Source organism: Bos indicus x Bos taurus, chromosome 26 (genome assembly GCF_003369695.1).
Source record: "Bos indicus x Bos taurus breed Angus x Brahman F1 hybrid chromosome 26, Bos_hybrid_MaternalHap_v2.0, whole genome shotgun sequence".
In the NCBI taxonomy this organism is placed as follows: domain Eukaryota; kingdom Metazoa; phylum Chordata; class Mammalia; order Artiodactyla; family Bovidae; genus Bos; species Bos indicus x Bos taurus.
Genome location: NC_040101.1, coordinates 4,477,719 through 4,491,733, shown reverse-complemented (window position 1 = coordinate 4,491,733; position 14,015 = coordinate 4,477,719). Strand labels below are relative to the sequence as shown.

Here is a 14,015-nt window from a genome sequence, read left to right as displayed (position 1 = left end):
CACAGGAAAGTCCGCCTCGAACCCCATCTGCAGACACCACGCACTTACCAATCAAATTGGCTTCCGAGGCACCGCTCCTTCTCCTGGAGAAAATCGTCTGGAGGATCCCATGCTGGTTCCGCTCCAGGGAGGCTCTCTGGGGAGGGAGGCTGCCGCTCCGTCTCCCTCCTTTTCTGGGGACATCTGTCTGATGCGGGGACCTGCTGACACCGGACACGCAAGACACCTTGGACAGCCTGCGGCATCGGTCAGGAGTGGCCGCAGAAGCGTGGACGGCGTTAGCAGCCAGAGGGCTCATGAAGGCATCCGGTGAGGTCACTTTCAGACGGACTTCTGAAGAATCTTCTTTCCCTGATGGCTGGGGCTGCTCCTGGCAAGATTGGAATGTGTAGGAAACCTTACCCCAAATATAACATCCGTGTAATGAATGTGAAAACCCTACCCATGCAACAATTTTAGTCGTGCAAATCTCAAAGCACCGACTGCCCTGACTAGTGTCTGTCAAGCGTACAGCGGAGATAGGAGTCTGTGTCTCTCACTTAAAAAGAAGGGAGAAAAGAAAGCACTGAATAAGTCTTAACTGAGGCATTTCCAGTGGAAAGGTGGAAGGAACTTCCTGATGAGTGGGGCTCTGATCTATACCCAAGGAAACACACTCCGTGGGAATCTAACCACCTTGGGTCAGCGTGGGTTCCAAACCCATCAGAAGGTTGGGTTCGGCCCGTTTCCAGGGCTCATACAAAAGAGGTGGGAAGGAGACATACCAACAGGAAAAGAAAATTAACTGAAATGAAAAGAAATTAAAGACTACCCAGGCCCTGTGGAGAAGGGGAGCTAGGGGGTGGGGTCCACACCTCTCTAGAGATGTAAGATCACACCCCTAAAGGGTCAGTGATGAAAAATTCTAAAGAGCTGACGGTCAAAACCATGGTGTGCATGCCATCCAAGCTCTGTCTTTCACCTCGTCATTCTAAAAGGGAAAAAACACAATCTTACGGCTCTGTCTTTCCAAATGGTATTTAACTATAACCCGAGCGTGACCACCTGGCCCAGAAGTGTGGTCGGCAGGCCGCCTCTGCAGAGAAGGGAGGTCCTGAGGACCCACCTGTGCTCAGGCACCCTTGGGTTGTGGTTCGGAACTCAGGGTCCATTTGCCAACACCCCTGGGAATGCGTCCTCACAGAGATGTTGGCTTTTTATTTTTTTCTTAGAAAGAAGGTCTTCACTGTCATTCTACTAGTGTGAGAGGTTTGTAAAGAGTGAAAAAAAAAGTGTTCGTCACTTCAGTCACATCCAACCCTTTGCAACCTCATGGACTGTAACCCACCAGGCTCCTCTGTCCATGGGATTTCCCAGGCAAGAATGGTGGAGTGGGTTACCAGTCCCTTCTCCAGGGGATCTTCCTGACCCAGGGATCAAATCTGGGTCTCCTGCACTGCAGGCAGATCCTTTACTGCTGAGCCACCAGGGAAGCCCTTGGAAAGAGTGTGGACCAAGGATGTACGCCATCATCAGACCCCAGGGGGACCCGTGGGGAGCCTCACCTTGATGATTTTCTTCAGGACGGTGGGCGTGTGGGCGGCCAGTGACCGTCTTTGCTTTGGCGTCTCTCCTCTTTTGAGAGGTGTGTTGGGAGGTAAGTTTTCGTCGAATAATTCGGGTCTCAGGCAACCCCCAAAGGAGACCCGCCTCCTCTTTGCAGCCATGCCCTCCATCTTATCTAGAGGAATGGGCACAGATGTCAGAGTGCAAAGGAAACCGCGCCCCAGGTGTGACCTGCTTCCACTAACCATTAAAGACAAACCTACTGCGAGTTCCCTGAGGCCTGGCACCTCACCACCCTCATACTCTCCTGATGCTGACGAAGCTAACGAAAGATCCAGGACAAACCACGAAATGCCAAGGCCCAACGCAACAGTGCAAGGACTCTGTTTACACGGTGACAAGTCCTGTGCGGACGGAGCCTAATGCAGGGCATGGCTGATCAATGGTCCCCACTCTGGACCACGGGGATGCCAGCGATGAGCTCCCTGATCAGTGGTCCCCACTGGTGGACCAGGGCGATACCAGCGATGAGCTCCAGCAGTGGCCTGAGTAGGCTTTCCCAAGGGACTCACACTCAGGCCTCACCCAGACCTGCATGTGAGTGGAACCAGGGGCTGGAAGCTTCTCCCGGAGATCTGGACAGACAGGCCCAACTACACACCTTTGTGAACTGCTCATTAACACAAACCCTTGTCTAAGTGACATGCCCCATTTGTGACACTCATGGGGAACACCATGAAGTCATGCACGTGAGTCTGATTTCAGAACCACACACCCCACCCCACGGGCTCCCTGCAGATGCAGAGCCGACAGCTGGACACAGCCTCTGAGCACCCAGGGGGTCCCCATGAGGACTGTGAGCCGGGCATAGCCTGAGAGCACCCAGGGGTCCCCGTGAGGACTATAAGCCAGGCACAGCCTGAGAGCACCCGGGAGCCCCCCGGAGGACTATGAGCCGGGCACAGCCTCTGAGCACCCAGCGGCCCCGTAAGGACTGTGAGCCGGGCACAGCCTGAGAGTACCTGGGAGTCCCCCCTGAGGACTGTGAGCCGGGCACAGCCTCTGAGCACCTGGGGTCCCCTAGGGAGTGTGGGAGGCTCCCGAGCTGCCCCTCCTGCCCCACGGGTCACATCTCTGCCGCCTGCGGCATGCCATCAGGTGGCTTCCCCACTTGCAGAAGAGAATACGACACCTGTCCCACGGGCCCGCCTGTGCCAGCATGGAGGCTGGGGAGCAGGTGTCTGAAGGGCACCCACAGCAGCACCTGGCACATAAACCCACGGAGGCAGTCCAAGGGTGTTCTAGGAACCACTCCACATGAAAAGATTTCCAAGGGGTTTCCACTGCTTATTCTAAAGGCCCAACTTATAGGATATAAGAGCTTATAGTTCAGAACTGAACTTCTATGAAAAGCAATTATGCTCAAGCTTATTCTCCCAAGAATCAAATATATTTTGGGGCCACCCTATCTCCTTAGACCCCTGCTAGTTCTTCCCTAGTAGCCAGCACCTCCTCTGGTTGGTGAGTTATCAGGGTTTTCACATAAATCTATGGGCAGATGACGAATATGGCTCTTAACACGATCCCTAAGTGCCTCAGAGCGAATCATTAGCAAATGAAGGAAGGACCGCTAATTCACACCTAGACACGAGGTAGGCGCAAACTTCGGGGGGGAAATAAACGGACAGTTAAACAGACTTACTCGTGGAATCACCGAAGCTGCTGACGTCAGCTGTGTCGAGACCGGATAACCCAGGGCCCACTTGTCCAGTTGCCGGGCCCAGCTTCTCAGGCTTGTTGAGAAGATCGCTCTCAATCTTCCTTTCTACTTGAAGGGCCAGTGGAGCTGAGATCATCGGAGGTGGAATCTCAGTTTCTGCAGTCAGACGGTCAACATTTGCAGGAACACTCTTCCTCTTTCTGGAGAAAAGCTTTTCTGGTGTATTTTCAAAACTCCCAATTTTAACAGGTGTTTGATTTCCAGGCAAGAACTTCTGGGGAGTGAACATCTGATCATCTGCCCTGGAGCCTTCACTTTGGTCTAGACTCTGGGATACACGGCCACCGCCGACACTCGGGTCTTCACTCCGCTGCCTCCGGGAGGGGCTGTGTGGTGAACACCACAGGGGCATTTTGGTTTGCTGTGAACACCGCACAGGGGTCCTGGTTTTCCTTGTCTCCGTCTCCGTGAGGGCGATGCCAGGACTCTTGGGCTCCTTGGGCATCTGAACCGGCTCCCCACTCCCGTCTCCCTCAGTCTGGCTACTTCCTTGCTCCCCCAAACCAGGGTCTGCTTTCATGTGGGGGCTTCGGCCCGACTTCCGTCTGGATTTGGGGGAGACCAGAGTCTCGTCCTGTAACCCATCAGCGCTTTCTCTGCCCGCTGTGCAGTGATGCTGCAGTCCTGATTTTCTGCGATTCTGCAGAACATTGTCTTTTCCTGGGTTCACATCTAACTCCACTTTCATTGACTCGTAAAGCTTCCTAAAGGGAGACTCACTTTGGTCACTCCTCTTAAGACATTGTATGGAGGAAAGAGCCTTCGGTTCTTCACGACAGGTCCCTGATGCTACACTGCGATCTTCTTTCAAGTCCCCGGTGGTAGGATCCGTCGGACCTCTGCAGGTATCTCCAGGAAGTTCTGAGGAACGAACACGACTGGGTGTTTTCCTGGACACATGGTCTTCCTGGCGCCCTGAGACAGCGTGTGTGGCCGTGACGTCTTCCCCGTGGGCCACAGGCCTTCCTGAAACAGCTTCTTCCGTGACTTCTGAATGGGCGCTGGAATCTTGAGCTTTCCCTTCTTGACAATGAATTATGAAATAAGAAGTTTGAGATTTTCTCAATGATTTTAACATGCGCAATATGCACATTTTGGAAACTATTTCAAACTGTCTTAAAAACCTAGCTTTTCACTTGGCCTAAAACTTTCTTAATGTCCAAAATGTATGGTGACAGTATTCTGACACTAATATTACAAACCAAATAGATAAAGCACTTCAGCGTGTGACAGCCAGTCTCAGGCATCCAGTGCTGCCAATCTGCCCAGAATTAAGGGGACAACTGAGTCGGCCAATGTGTCTCCACGTGGACCCCTCCATCCAGCATGGCGCCCAAACACCACTTGGGGGAAAGGTTAACTCGGGTGCCTGCCTATGTCTGTCCCTTCCTCACCACAAGTCTACATGAAGAACTGATCTTACAGGATCTCAGGAAAACAAACGAAAACAAAAAACTACTGACCTGGATTGGAAGATAAGCTGGATCTTGAGACCCGACGTGAAGCTTCCTGTAAATGGGCAAAATACGAAGATCAATTTAGAAGCCTTTTCAGATACTGACAGTAAATCATATTTACTGAGATACTCTTCCGGCGGGATGGCCTTCTCTACCCTACTGCTCTTTAGGACTTGAAGAGACTTTGGGAAATGAGCCCAGACCTTCAGGTGCTGGTGCTCACAACACAAGGATTTCTCAGATGGTTTTTTAATTCATTGAACTTCTGTGAAAGAAGAATCAAAGCTGAAAGTCAACATCACCTACCCTCAGGGTCTGGGAACCTACCAAAGGCACAGGGTCATCGCCTTCACACTCCGTTTTAGCAAAAATTGGCTACAGGATCCGTGGGGGAAGTGGGATTAATTTAGCATGTGGGCTCTCTGCTGGCAGACACTGGAGGTGTATCTGAAAGCCCAGGAGTTAAGGCAGAGGTGAACAGCGCGCCCAGAGGCTCTGCACCCTCAGAGCACTGGGATCAGATCTAGCTTTCCTGCTTGGCCGCCTTCATGATCTTTCCCAGGCAGCTTTTTATCCGGTGAAGACCGACTACAGAATAACAAGATACAAGATACAAAGTCCAATACTGTTCCAAAGTTAGAAGAATAATGTCCTCTGAATCACTGGGGGAAATCACAAAATATACCCAACGGCAAATACTTTAACTTCTGTCTTTAATCAATTTCCGATTTCTTGGTATTGAATGCACTGCTTGTCAAACTTCCTGTGTGAGGGCTCAGTTTCTGAACAATAAAAACCAATTAAAATTTAAAAAGTCTGTACAAAATATAAGCCTGTATTTTTTGCACGATAATATCCAACAGTCATAAAGATCAGTCAGATGACATGTTCTAAGTATTCAATTTCGATATTTCTGTTATCCCAACCCAGATAACACTCTGGTCACAGACCCTTGGAACCCCCTATCTAACCCTTAGTTCAACTTTTTGATTGGTTTCTTTATACCCACTCACAAGTTAGAGTTACAAGTTCACAAACTCCAGGAGATAGTAAAGGACAGGGAAGCCTGGCATGCTGAAGTCCATGGAGTCACAAAGAGTTGGACACGACTGAGTGAATGAATAACAACAGCAAGTTGGAGGGTGTGGTGATAGACGGGATACCTCAGAAGCTGTGTGTGGGAGTATTTAGCTGCTCAGTCGCATCTGACTCTTTTCGACCCCCATGGACTGTAGCCCACCAGGCTCCTCTGTCCATGGATTTTTCTAGGAAAGAATACTGGCATGGGTTGCCATTATCTCTTCCAGAGTATCTTCCAGACCCAGGGACCGAACCCACATCTCCTGCACTGGCAGGCAGATTCTTTACCACCTGGGAAGCCCTCAGAAGCTAGCCTTCCCCCAAAGCTGATGAGCAGGTTGACATTAGTTACTTCTCTCGGGAAGGAGGAGCACCTTCAAATGCAGAGCCTCTGGCTGATCTCAGGAGTCCCTGTGATAAGACTCTCAAGCCAGGGTATTCCAACCTGGTCAGACAAGACTAGCTTGAGTAGCTTTGTAAAAAGGAGGATGGACAGGAAGTCTCAGGATTTACCTGGAACATTCTAAGTCCTACTAAATCTCCCAGAACTGCATTTTAGGAAGACGGACCATTTGGAATGTGTTCTCTCCACTGATAAACAAAAGGCACTGACTCTCTTTCAGTGTTATGGGTCATCTGTCCATCAAACCTGGAAAGCATCTCTGCCACCCACAACTCTAATGTGATTATCTCAGAAAAATAAAAATGGATGAATAAATGGGGCACAAAATGAACCACCAGATCCCATGGTTCTGGAATCAGAGTTCTATGTCAGGGCTGTCTTATCCAAAGGTTTGCAAAATCAGATTGTGAGACACTTGAGGAGACTTTGGGGCCCAAAGTGTGACACTCAGTACTCGCACGTTGAATAAAAGAGGAATGGTAGCTTAGATTATACTGATATATCTAAGTCCAGCTTGCTTTATACCTTAGTGACACTTCCTACTATAACTGGTAAACTGTTCTCCTGGGTAACAAAACACACTGTCAGTGCAGACAAATGCTTTCATATCATCATGCAGAAAAGACTCAGAGCCCAAAGCTGGGTGACATCCCCCATCACCTGGTCCCGTCTTTGTCCCGGAAATCCAGGTGACTTGCTTCCATCCTGATGACTTTCATTTTCATACCTGAAGTGCACAGAATCACAGACATATACTCAGATTAAACATTTGTGACCGAAAATAAAACTACTATATCTGACTAATGTCCAAGGAACAAACTTCAGGTTTTGTTCAAGATATTACCTTATTCAAGGAAAGACATTTAGAGTTAGAGAAGTGTTTTTACACAAAAAACTTAGGTAAATTGCTTTGTTTCTTTCAGAACACCGTCGTCAGTGATTGGAACCAGATTAATTTCTGAAACCCTAACCAGCCTTTACAGTATCGCTGAGCACCTACACTGTTGGACCCGACTGTGTAATCGAACAAAATCAGGTGTCTCTTAGTTTTTTCTCATGGAAATCATGTGATGGCGTGGAAGGTTAACCAAGAAGCTGGGTGGCATCTGTCACCTTTTACCACTTTGTGATGTCATTCACTGCAGAGTAATTACAGAGCTATACTTTAACTTCAGATCACTATGAGCTCTTCAAGCTTCCCAGTTACTCCATCTGTGTCTGAACAGAGGCACGTTTTAGGAAGATGTAAAGATATTTAGGAAGAGACATAGTTGTTCTAACAGACTTCGGGTATCAACTCACAGAACAAGATTTTGTAACACATACTGAACTTAGGTAACCAGGTAAGAGAGGATGAAAAGAATTTAGATGCCACCTAAGTAAGATCTAAAGGCTGAGTGTCGAAGAATTGATGCTTTTGAACTGTGGTATTGAAGAAGACTCTTAAGAGTCCCTTGGGCTGCAAGGAGATCAAACCAGTCATTCCTAAAGGAAATCAACCCTGAATATACATTAGAAGGACTAATGCTGAAGCTGAAACTCCAATACTTTGGCCACCTGATGCGAAGAACTGACTCCTTGGAAAAGACTCTGATGCTGGGAAAGATTGAGGGCAGGAGGAAAAGGGGGAGACAGAGGATGAGATGGTTGGATGGTGCCACTGACTCAGTGGATGTGAGTTTGAGCAGATTTAAGGAGATGGTGAAGGACAGGGATGCCTGGTGTGCTGCAGTCCATGGGGTCTCAAAGAGTTGGACACAACTGAGCAACTGAACAGTAGCACCAAGCAAGACTGGAGCCGCCAGGCGTCTGGGATTGTTTCTCACAGCGCCAGAGTTCTGAAACAAGCCCTTCTTCCTCAAACCCATTTTCTATTTGTTGCTAGAGATATTTGATCATCTCAGTCTTAATCTGAACAGCATCTCATTTGGGGGAAATAGTTCTGGTTCTCCATTCCACACCAGTTATTTCCTATCTAGAAGTCTCTATCCAATAAAAACACCCTTTAAAAATGAAGGCAAATTCACAAAAAGCACAGAAAAAGAAATGATCAGTATATTCAAATTTGAAAATATCTATTCAATACAAATGAAGGCAGTAATGAAAACGGAGTTCCATTTAGCAGAATGGATGACAAAAAGGATCTGACTATTAATATATTGCCTCCTACAACAGATACAGTTGAGAATCAAAGACACAAATAGTACTGCAAAAAAATATATATATGTTTCATTTATCTGAAATTCAAGCTTAACTGAACAACCTGGGCTTTTTGGCTTTGTTTTGTTTTTCTAAGTCTGGCAACCTTAGCAATTTGGTCACAGAAAATCACTAACACCATGTAAATTCTTCTAGACGTCACTCTCTTTCGTATGGGATGTAAGACCTTTTTTCTCTCACCCTCTACTTTCCAAAAGAGGGCATCAAAGAACTCAATTTGCCTGCATGATGAGTTTCTATTTAAGACATCTTTATGACTGTATTTAACCTGTAAGTAAGTGTGCTTTGGCTAAATGTCTAACTTACAGTACTTATAATCATTTAATATTCAGTAAAAACATTTTTAAAGTGTATATTTTCTTAAAAAAACATACATAGGATGAAAGTATAATGATGGAGAAAGATATACCAGGCAAACAGCAACCAGAAGACAGGTGCAGAGGTTGTACCAATACCAGACAAAATTAACTTTAAGATAAAAATTATTTAGAGACATTGCACATTTTACAATGATGAAAGGGTCAATCTGTCAAGATCAACCAGTTATAGACAAAAGTCCGTCTAGCAGCCAGTTCCTAGAGACCATCTAAACCTTAAGGATTATGAAAGCTGAAAGCAATGTGATTTTTAAAAAAAGAGGCAGAAAGAACAATAGTATGAAATCTCTCATCAAAAGCATTACTAAATGTACGGGACATTTCAGAATGATGCATGATGGAGCTTCATCCTCCCAGAGGAGATAATTCTTAATTTAAACCCACAGTATGGCCTCAAAATAGAGGAAGCAAAAACCTACAGAGCTAAAAACAAAAGAGAAAAAAATCCTAAATGCATGATTACAGCTTACCTGTCCAAGTAACCAAGAATCAGCAGAAAATGTTACCAGGATTCTAGTTAGGAATTTGAATCTTATGGACCTATAAGGATAGAACACTCTGCCCGGCAGCTGTGGAACACACGTGCTTTTCAAACACACAGGACAGGTTAGTACAGAGTTAACCACATCTGATCATAAAAAGCAAGCCCTGACTCATTTCAAAAACAAAACTGCTCAAATGTCCATCCAGAATGAATAGTGTGTATCTGTGTATAAAACTGTGGTTAATTCAAAGAAACCCTTAAGCAGTGAGAAGGAACTGGGATGGGTCCACCCATCCTATCCATGCTGTGAATCTCACAACCGTGAGAGCAGAACTCAGTCACAAGTGTAGGCAGCTTAATAAAGGCAGACAAAACCATAGTGGTGAGAGATGCAAGCTTAGGCAGGACTCCGAAGCCTCTCAGGCTATCAGAGAAGCCACGCTCTCGTGGTTTACATGGTGAGTGGAGATGGTGATGAGAAGACGTGTGAGGAGAACTTCCGGAAATGCTGCTGATGGTTTGGGTGGTATATCAGTTCTCTAACCAAACGCCACACCCTTAAACAAGAGAAATGTCTTTCCTCACAGTTCCAAAGGCCGGGAGTCCAAGATCAAGGCGTGGGCAGGGCGGCCTCCCGGGACCTTTCTCCTAGGCTCCAGCTGCTTCCTCGGGGTTGTTCCCTGAGTACCTGCTCCCCTGGCTCCCCTGAGTCCTAGTCTCTTCTTATAAGGACACGGGTGGGAGTGGGTTAGGACTCACTCTAACAGCCTCATTTTAACTTCATCCTCTTTTTCAAGGCCTGTCTGAAAACGGCCCCATTCCAGGGGAGCTAGGGGTTAGGATTTGAACCTGTGAATTTAGGAGAGCACAGTTCAGTCCCTGACAGGTGAAATCACAAGGCTGGTCCATCCCGATAAGTTGGGTCGTGCATCTCGTTTTGTTCTTTTTCTATGAGTGTGCCTGACTTTAACATAGAGAAGGAAAACGAATGCAGCTTCACAACGTTTGCCGCATCATGATTCTCCTTTAGGGCCTGGTCGCTGTCCTTGGCACAGCTATGTGCTCCCAAGTCCTTGAGCTGGGCACAATAAACTCCATTTGTCATTCCTTCTAGATGCTCATGGATTCAGATGAAGACTTAGTGTTGGGAATGACAACCTCAAACATGTTGACGTTCACCCGCATTAAAGAAGGATCCCAGGTGAACTGTGAGGCTGGCTTTTGGTGACTCAGAAAGTCTTTAGCCCAGTTAGTTCTTACCTACCTGAAAGACCGATCAACAATAGTTATCACATCGCCATGTTTTAGCTGTACAGGTTTATCAAAAGTAGATCCATTTATTTGTGTTGGATTTGTGGAACTGAAATTAAACAATACTGCCTATAAATAGAAAACACAGGAAAACATGTAACTAATAAATGGATACAAAGTGAAAAGTTTTTAAAAATAGACTTCCAAAAACCCACTCACCTCCTGCTCACTGATTTCAATTTTGCAGTGTTGTTTAGAGACTACAGGAAGCTGAATACGAATGTCACACTCGATACTCCTTAATTTAAAAGATTAAAGATTTTTTAGGTTGTTGTGATTAAAAAAAATTTACATTACTGACTCAAAATAAAACAGCGTTTGACTCTGTTTGATCTGTAAACGCAATGACATAAAGGAAAAACAAACGGGGCAATGTAAATGGTCTTTGCGTTTTGCTGACCATTTTTACAAGCACTGTAGAAGCAACTACTTTAAATCACTAAAACTCCATGGTGCTCTGCGTACAATTAAATGAGCTCCTCAGGTCTGTCAGTTGCCTGGCACGCAGCAAATGCTCACAACTTGTGAGCTTCTGATTGTTTTAAAACTGCACTATTAACTGACAAAGTCACAAGTCTCCTCTCACTACAGACCCTAAACACAAGCAACAACAACCAATCGTCTAGATGCAACCTGTCTCTTCACAGGAAGCTGACGTCAGCAGCAAGCACACAAGAGAGAATTCCCCAGACCACAGAGAAACTGGTCGAAGACACCCTTAGCAAGGCTCCCTGGGCCTCCGGTGCTCCTGGTACCATCATGGGTTTAACAGGTTTGAACAGACCGTGACTCCTCTGTTCTCAACAGGAACCTCTGGAGCCTTAGAGTAGCCCTTTGTCCCCGTGTCACACGATCAAACACTACAAATGGGTTTCTAGATTAAACAATCTTACATAAAAAGACACTTAATCACTACAGTATGAAAGAATGAGTGCCATTTGATACCAAAATGTTTTTTTGTCTTTTCCTTTCGAAGAGAGTGGAAGTTATGGAAAGTGAACAGCTACTCTAAGTCAATGAAAAGATTCTGATTTTGAGGCATGAGAGAAAGACTATCTCGTTAGAAATGAGAATGTTTGGCAGGAGACTGCCAGTGAGAATGGCTACAGAGCAGTGATTCTCCACCTCGGCACCACTGACATCCCAGCCAGACAGTTCTTTGTAGGGGGAGCTGTCCTGTACGTTGTAGGATTGGCAGCAAAGCTGACCTCTGCTCCCTGACGTCAGTGATGTGGGGCTCCCACATCGTGACATGAAAAAATGTCTCCAGACTTTGCCAGGTATCTCCTGAGGGTCATATGGCTCTCAGCTGACAGCCATTGCTACATACTGACTCCAAACCCAATTCTCCAGCTGATGTTTCAACAGGACAGTTGTTGGTGTGCCAGACAGTAACCACCTCTCATACACCAGACCCCATACCAGACCCCAGCTACATAATTGTTAACAAGATAGTTTCTGCTCTCGGGACCTTAGGAGTGAAACGGACAAACTGCAGCCTCATCACCATGTGCGGGTTAGGAAAGAAAAGAGCAGTGCTCAGTGAAGGCTTCTTCTCAGGGGAACATGAATCGCTCATGTAGGAGGGTAGAGAGAAAATTCCAGAGACAGAAGTGCCAACTGGCTGACAGCACCAAGGTGAGCCAGAGTTAGGCCTGTGGTGAAACATGGGTGCAGGGCGACTGGTAGGAGGATGGAGTGTGGGTGGGGGCGTCAGGGTTCCACCACACGGGGCTCTACAGGGAGGGTAACTTACCCATCACTTTTAGAGAACGAGAGCGGGCTGTGATTAACGGTTCCTGTTTATACACGGGCCACTGCCACCAACAACACAGGAAGGCAACCAAAGAAAAGTTCTCAAAACACAACCGGAAAGACTCTTCTTCCCATTCCCACTTTTTTTCCAAAAAGACCCAACAAGCCAACACAGATCCCTTCCTTATTTGTTCAATAGTAACCCCCAGCAGCCAAGGAATGCTCAGTTCAGAGAGATTTCAGATGAACACAGTGGCCTTCAAAAGCCTGCCTGAAGTCAAGCAGGATTTGAGAATCCTTTACATTTTTCTCCAATTATAGATTTTTATCAAACCAATTTTTAAATCTTTGATTTAGAAAACAACAATTATATAAACATCATCCTCAAAATTCTATTTCATATGAAACAGCTAGTCACATTGACAGTACATAGGCAATCCTGTGCAAACCCAAGGGCTCCACTTCTCCTGGAGCTGTGCGTCCCATCTGTCAACCTGTGATTAATAACACTGAGGGGTTTTTAAAGCCAAATTGTCTAAATTGTCCAGGCAAGGGCAGGGCTCACCTTCCAAACAAGCAGGTGCTGAGGCTCAGCGGAAAGTGAGGGCCATCCACCCCGCTCCTTTTGATGGTAACCAGGCGTCTTGTAGGACCCATTTTCTAAACAAAAATTTGAGTATAATCCCCGGACGGGAAGGTCAGGCATCAAAAGGTTTGCTGAAGCGGACTTACAGGTCACTGAACGAAATGACAAAAATAAAACACACGGGGAGCCGGAGGTTACCCTAAAGCAAAGAGCTAAGAAGGCACTTGTAAGTGACCAACTGGGGTCGCTTCACCAATGCCTCGGCCGCCCCGACCCACACTTTATACTGACGGCTGTGGAAGCCCCAGGCTGGTCCCAGGCTGTCCCCCCGCAACTCGGCGCCCCCCTCACAAACCTGCGGCCAGGACGGCGCCCACCAGGGTCGCGGCTCCCGGGGGCTTCCCGCCGAGACCCCACGCGAGCACTGAGAACGAGCAGGGCCCAGCCCAGGGCGCCGGTGCCCGCAGAGTCCCGCGTGGTCCACGCGGCCCCCACCGGGGCCCCGCCAGCTGCCCCTGCCCCCGCCCCCTGAAGGGCCCCGGCCGCGGCTTACCAGGGACGAGACTCCCGCGCCGACACCAGGGGAATCGATCCACCACCCCGCGGCGCGCACCTCGCGTCGGCCCCGGGAGGAGCAGGGGACACGTCCACCTGCGTCCGCCTCCCGGCCCGCGCCGCAGGGACCGACCGGGCCTCAGCCCGCAGACTCGCGCCCACCTCCGCCGCGGCCGCGGTCCCCGCTCCACCCCCTGCCCTCGCCCCTTGTCCTCGCCGGCGGCCGGATGGCCCAGCCCAGCCACGTCCGGGAGGCGCCCGGCGTTAGCTGCTCGGGCGCGAAAAGCCGCCGCGGCGCCCTCTCGATTCAAATGATAACATCGATTCAAATTTGGCGCTAAGCGCAGCGATTGGGCGCAGCGGCGTAGAGACAGACCAATGGGAGTGGAGGGGCGGGCAAGGGAAGCGGGTTAGGGCTGCGCGGAGCGGGGCGGCCTCCCGGCGTAGACACAGACCAATGGG

The 14,015-nt window shown here is 48.0% G+C and overlaps 1 protein-coding gene across 1 annotated transcript in view; it reads right to left on the bottom strand.

The window, feature by feature from the left end:
- The window catches only part of MKI67 (marker of proliferation Ki-67), a 30,103-nt gene extending 16,300 nt beyond the window's left edge, over positions 1 to 13,803 (bottom strand). Inside the window, exons 1-7 of the mRNA XM_027528591.1 lie at positions 13,552 to 13,803; positions 13,145 to 13,150; positions 6,926 to 6,992; positions 4,789 to 4,834; positions 3,248 to 4,348; positions 1,545 to 1,720; positions 49 to 379 (exon numbers count right to left, since the gene is read on the bottom strand). Coding sequence (XP_027384392.1) covers positions 49 to 379; positions 1,545 to 1,720; positions 3,248 to 4,013 — 1,273 coding nt within the window. The 5' untranslated portion in view covers positions 4,014 to 4,348; positions 4,789 to 4,834; positions 6,926 to 6,992; positions 13,145 to 13,150; positions 13,552 to 13,803. The remainder of the gene's footprint in view (positions 1 to 48; positions 380 to 1,544; positions 1,721 to 3,247; positions 4,349 to 4,788; positions 4,835 to 6,925; positions 6,993 to 13,144; positions 13,151 to 13,551) is intronic.
- Between the last annotated feature and the right edge of the window lie 212 nt (positions 13,804 to 14,015).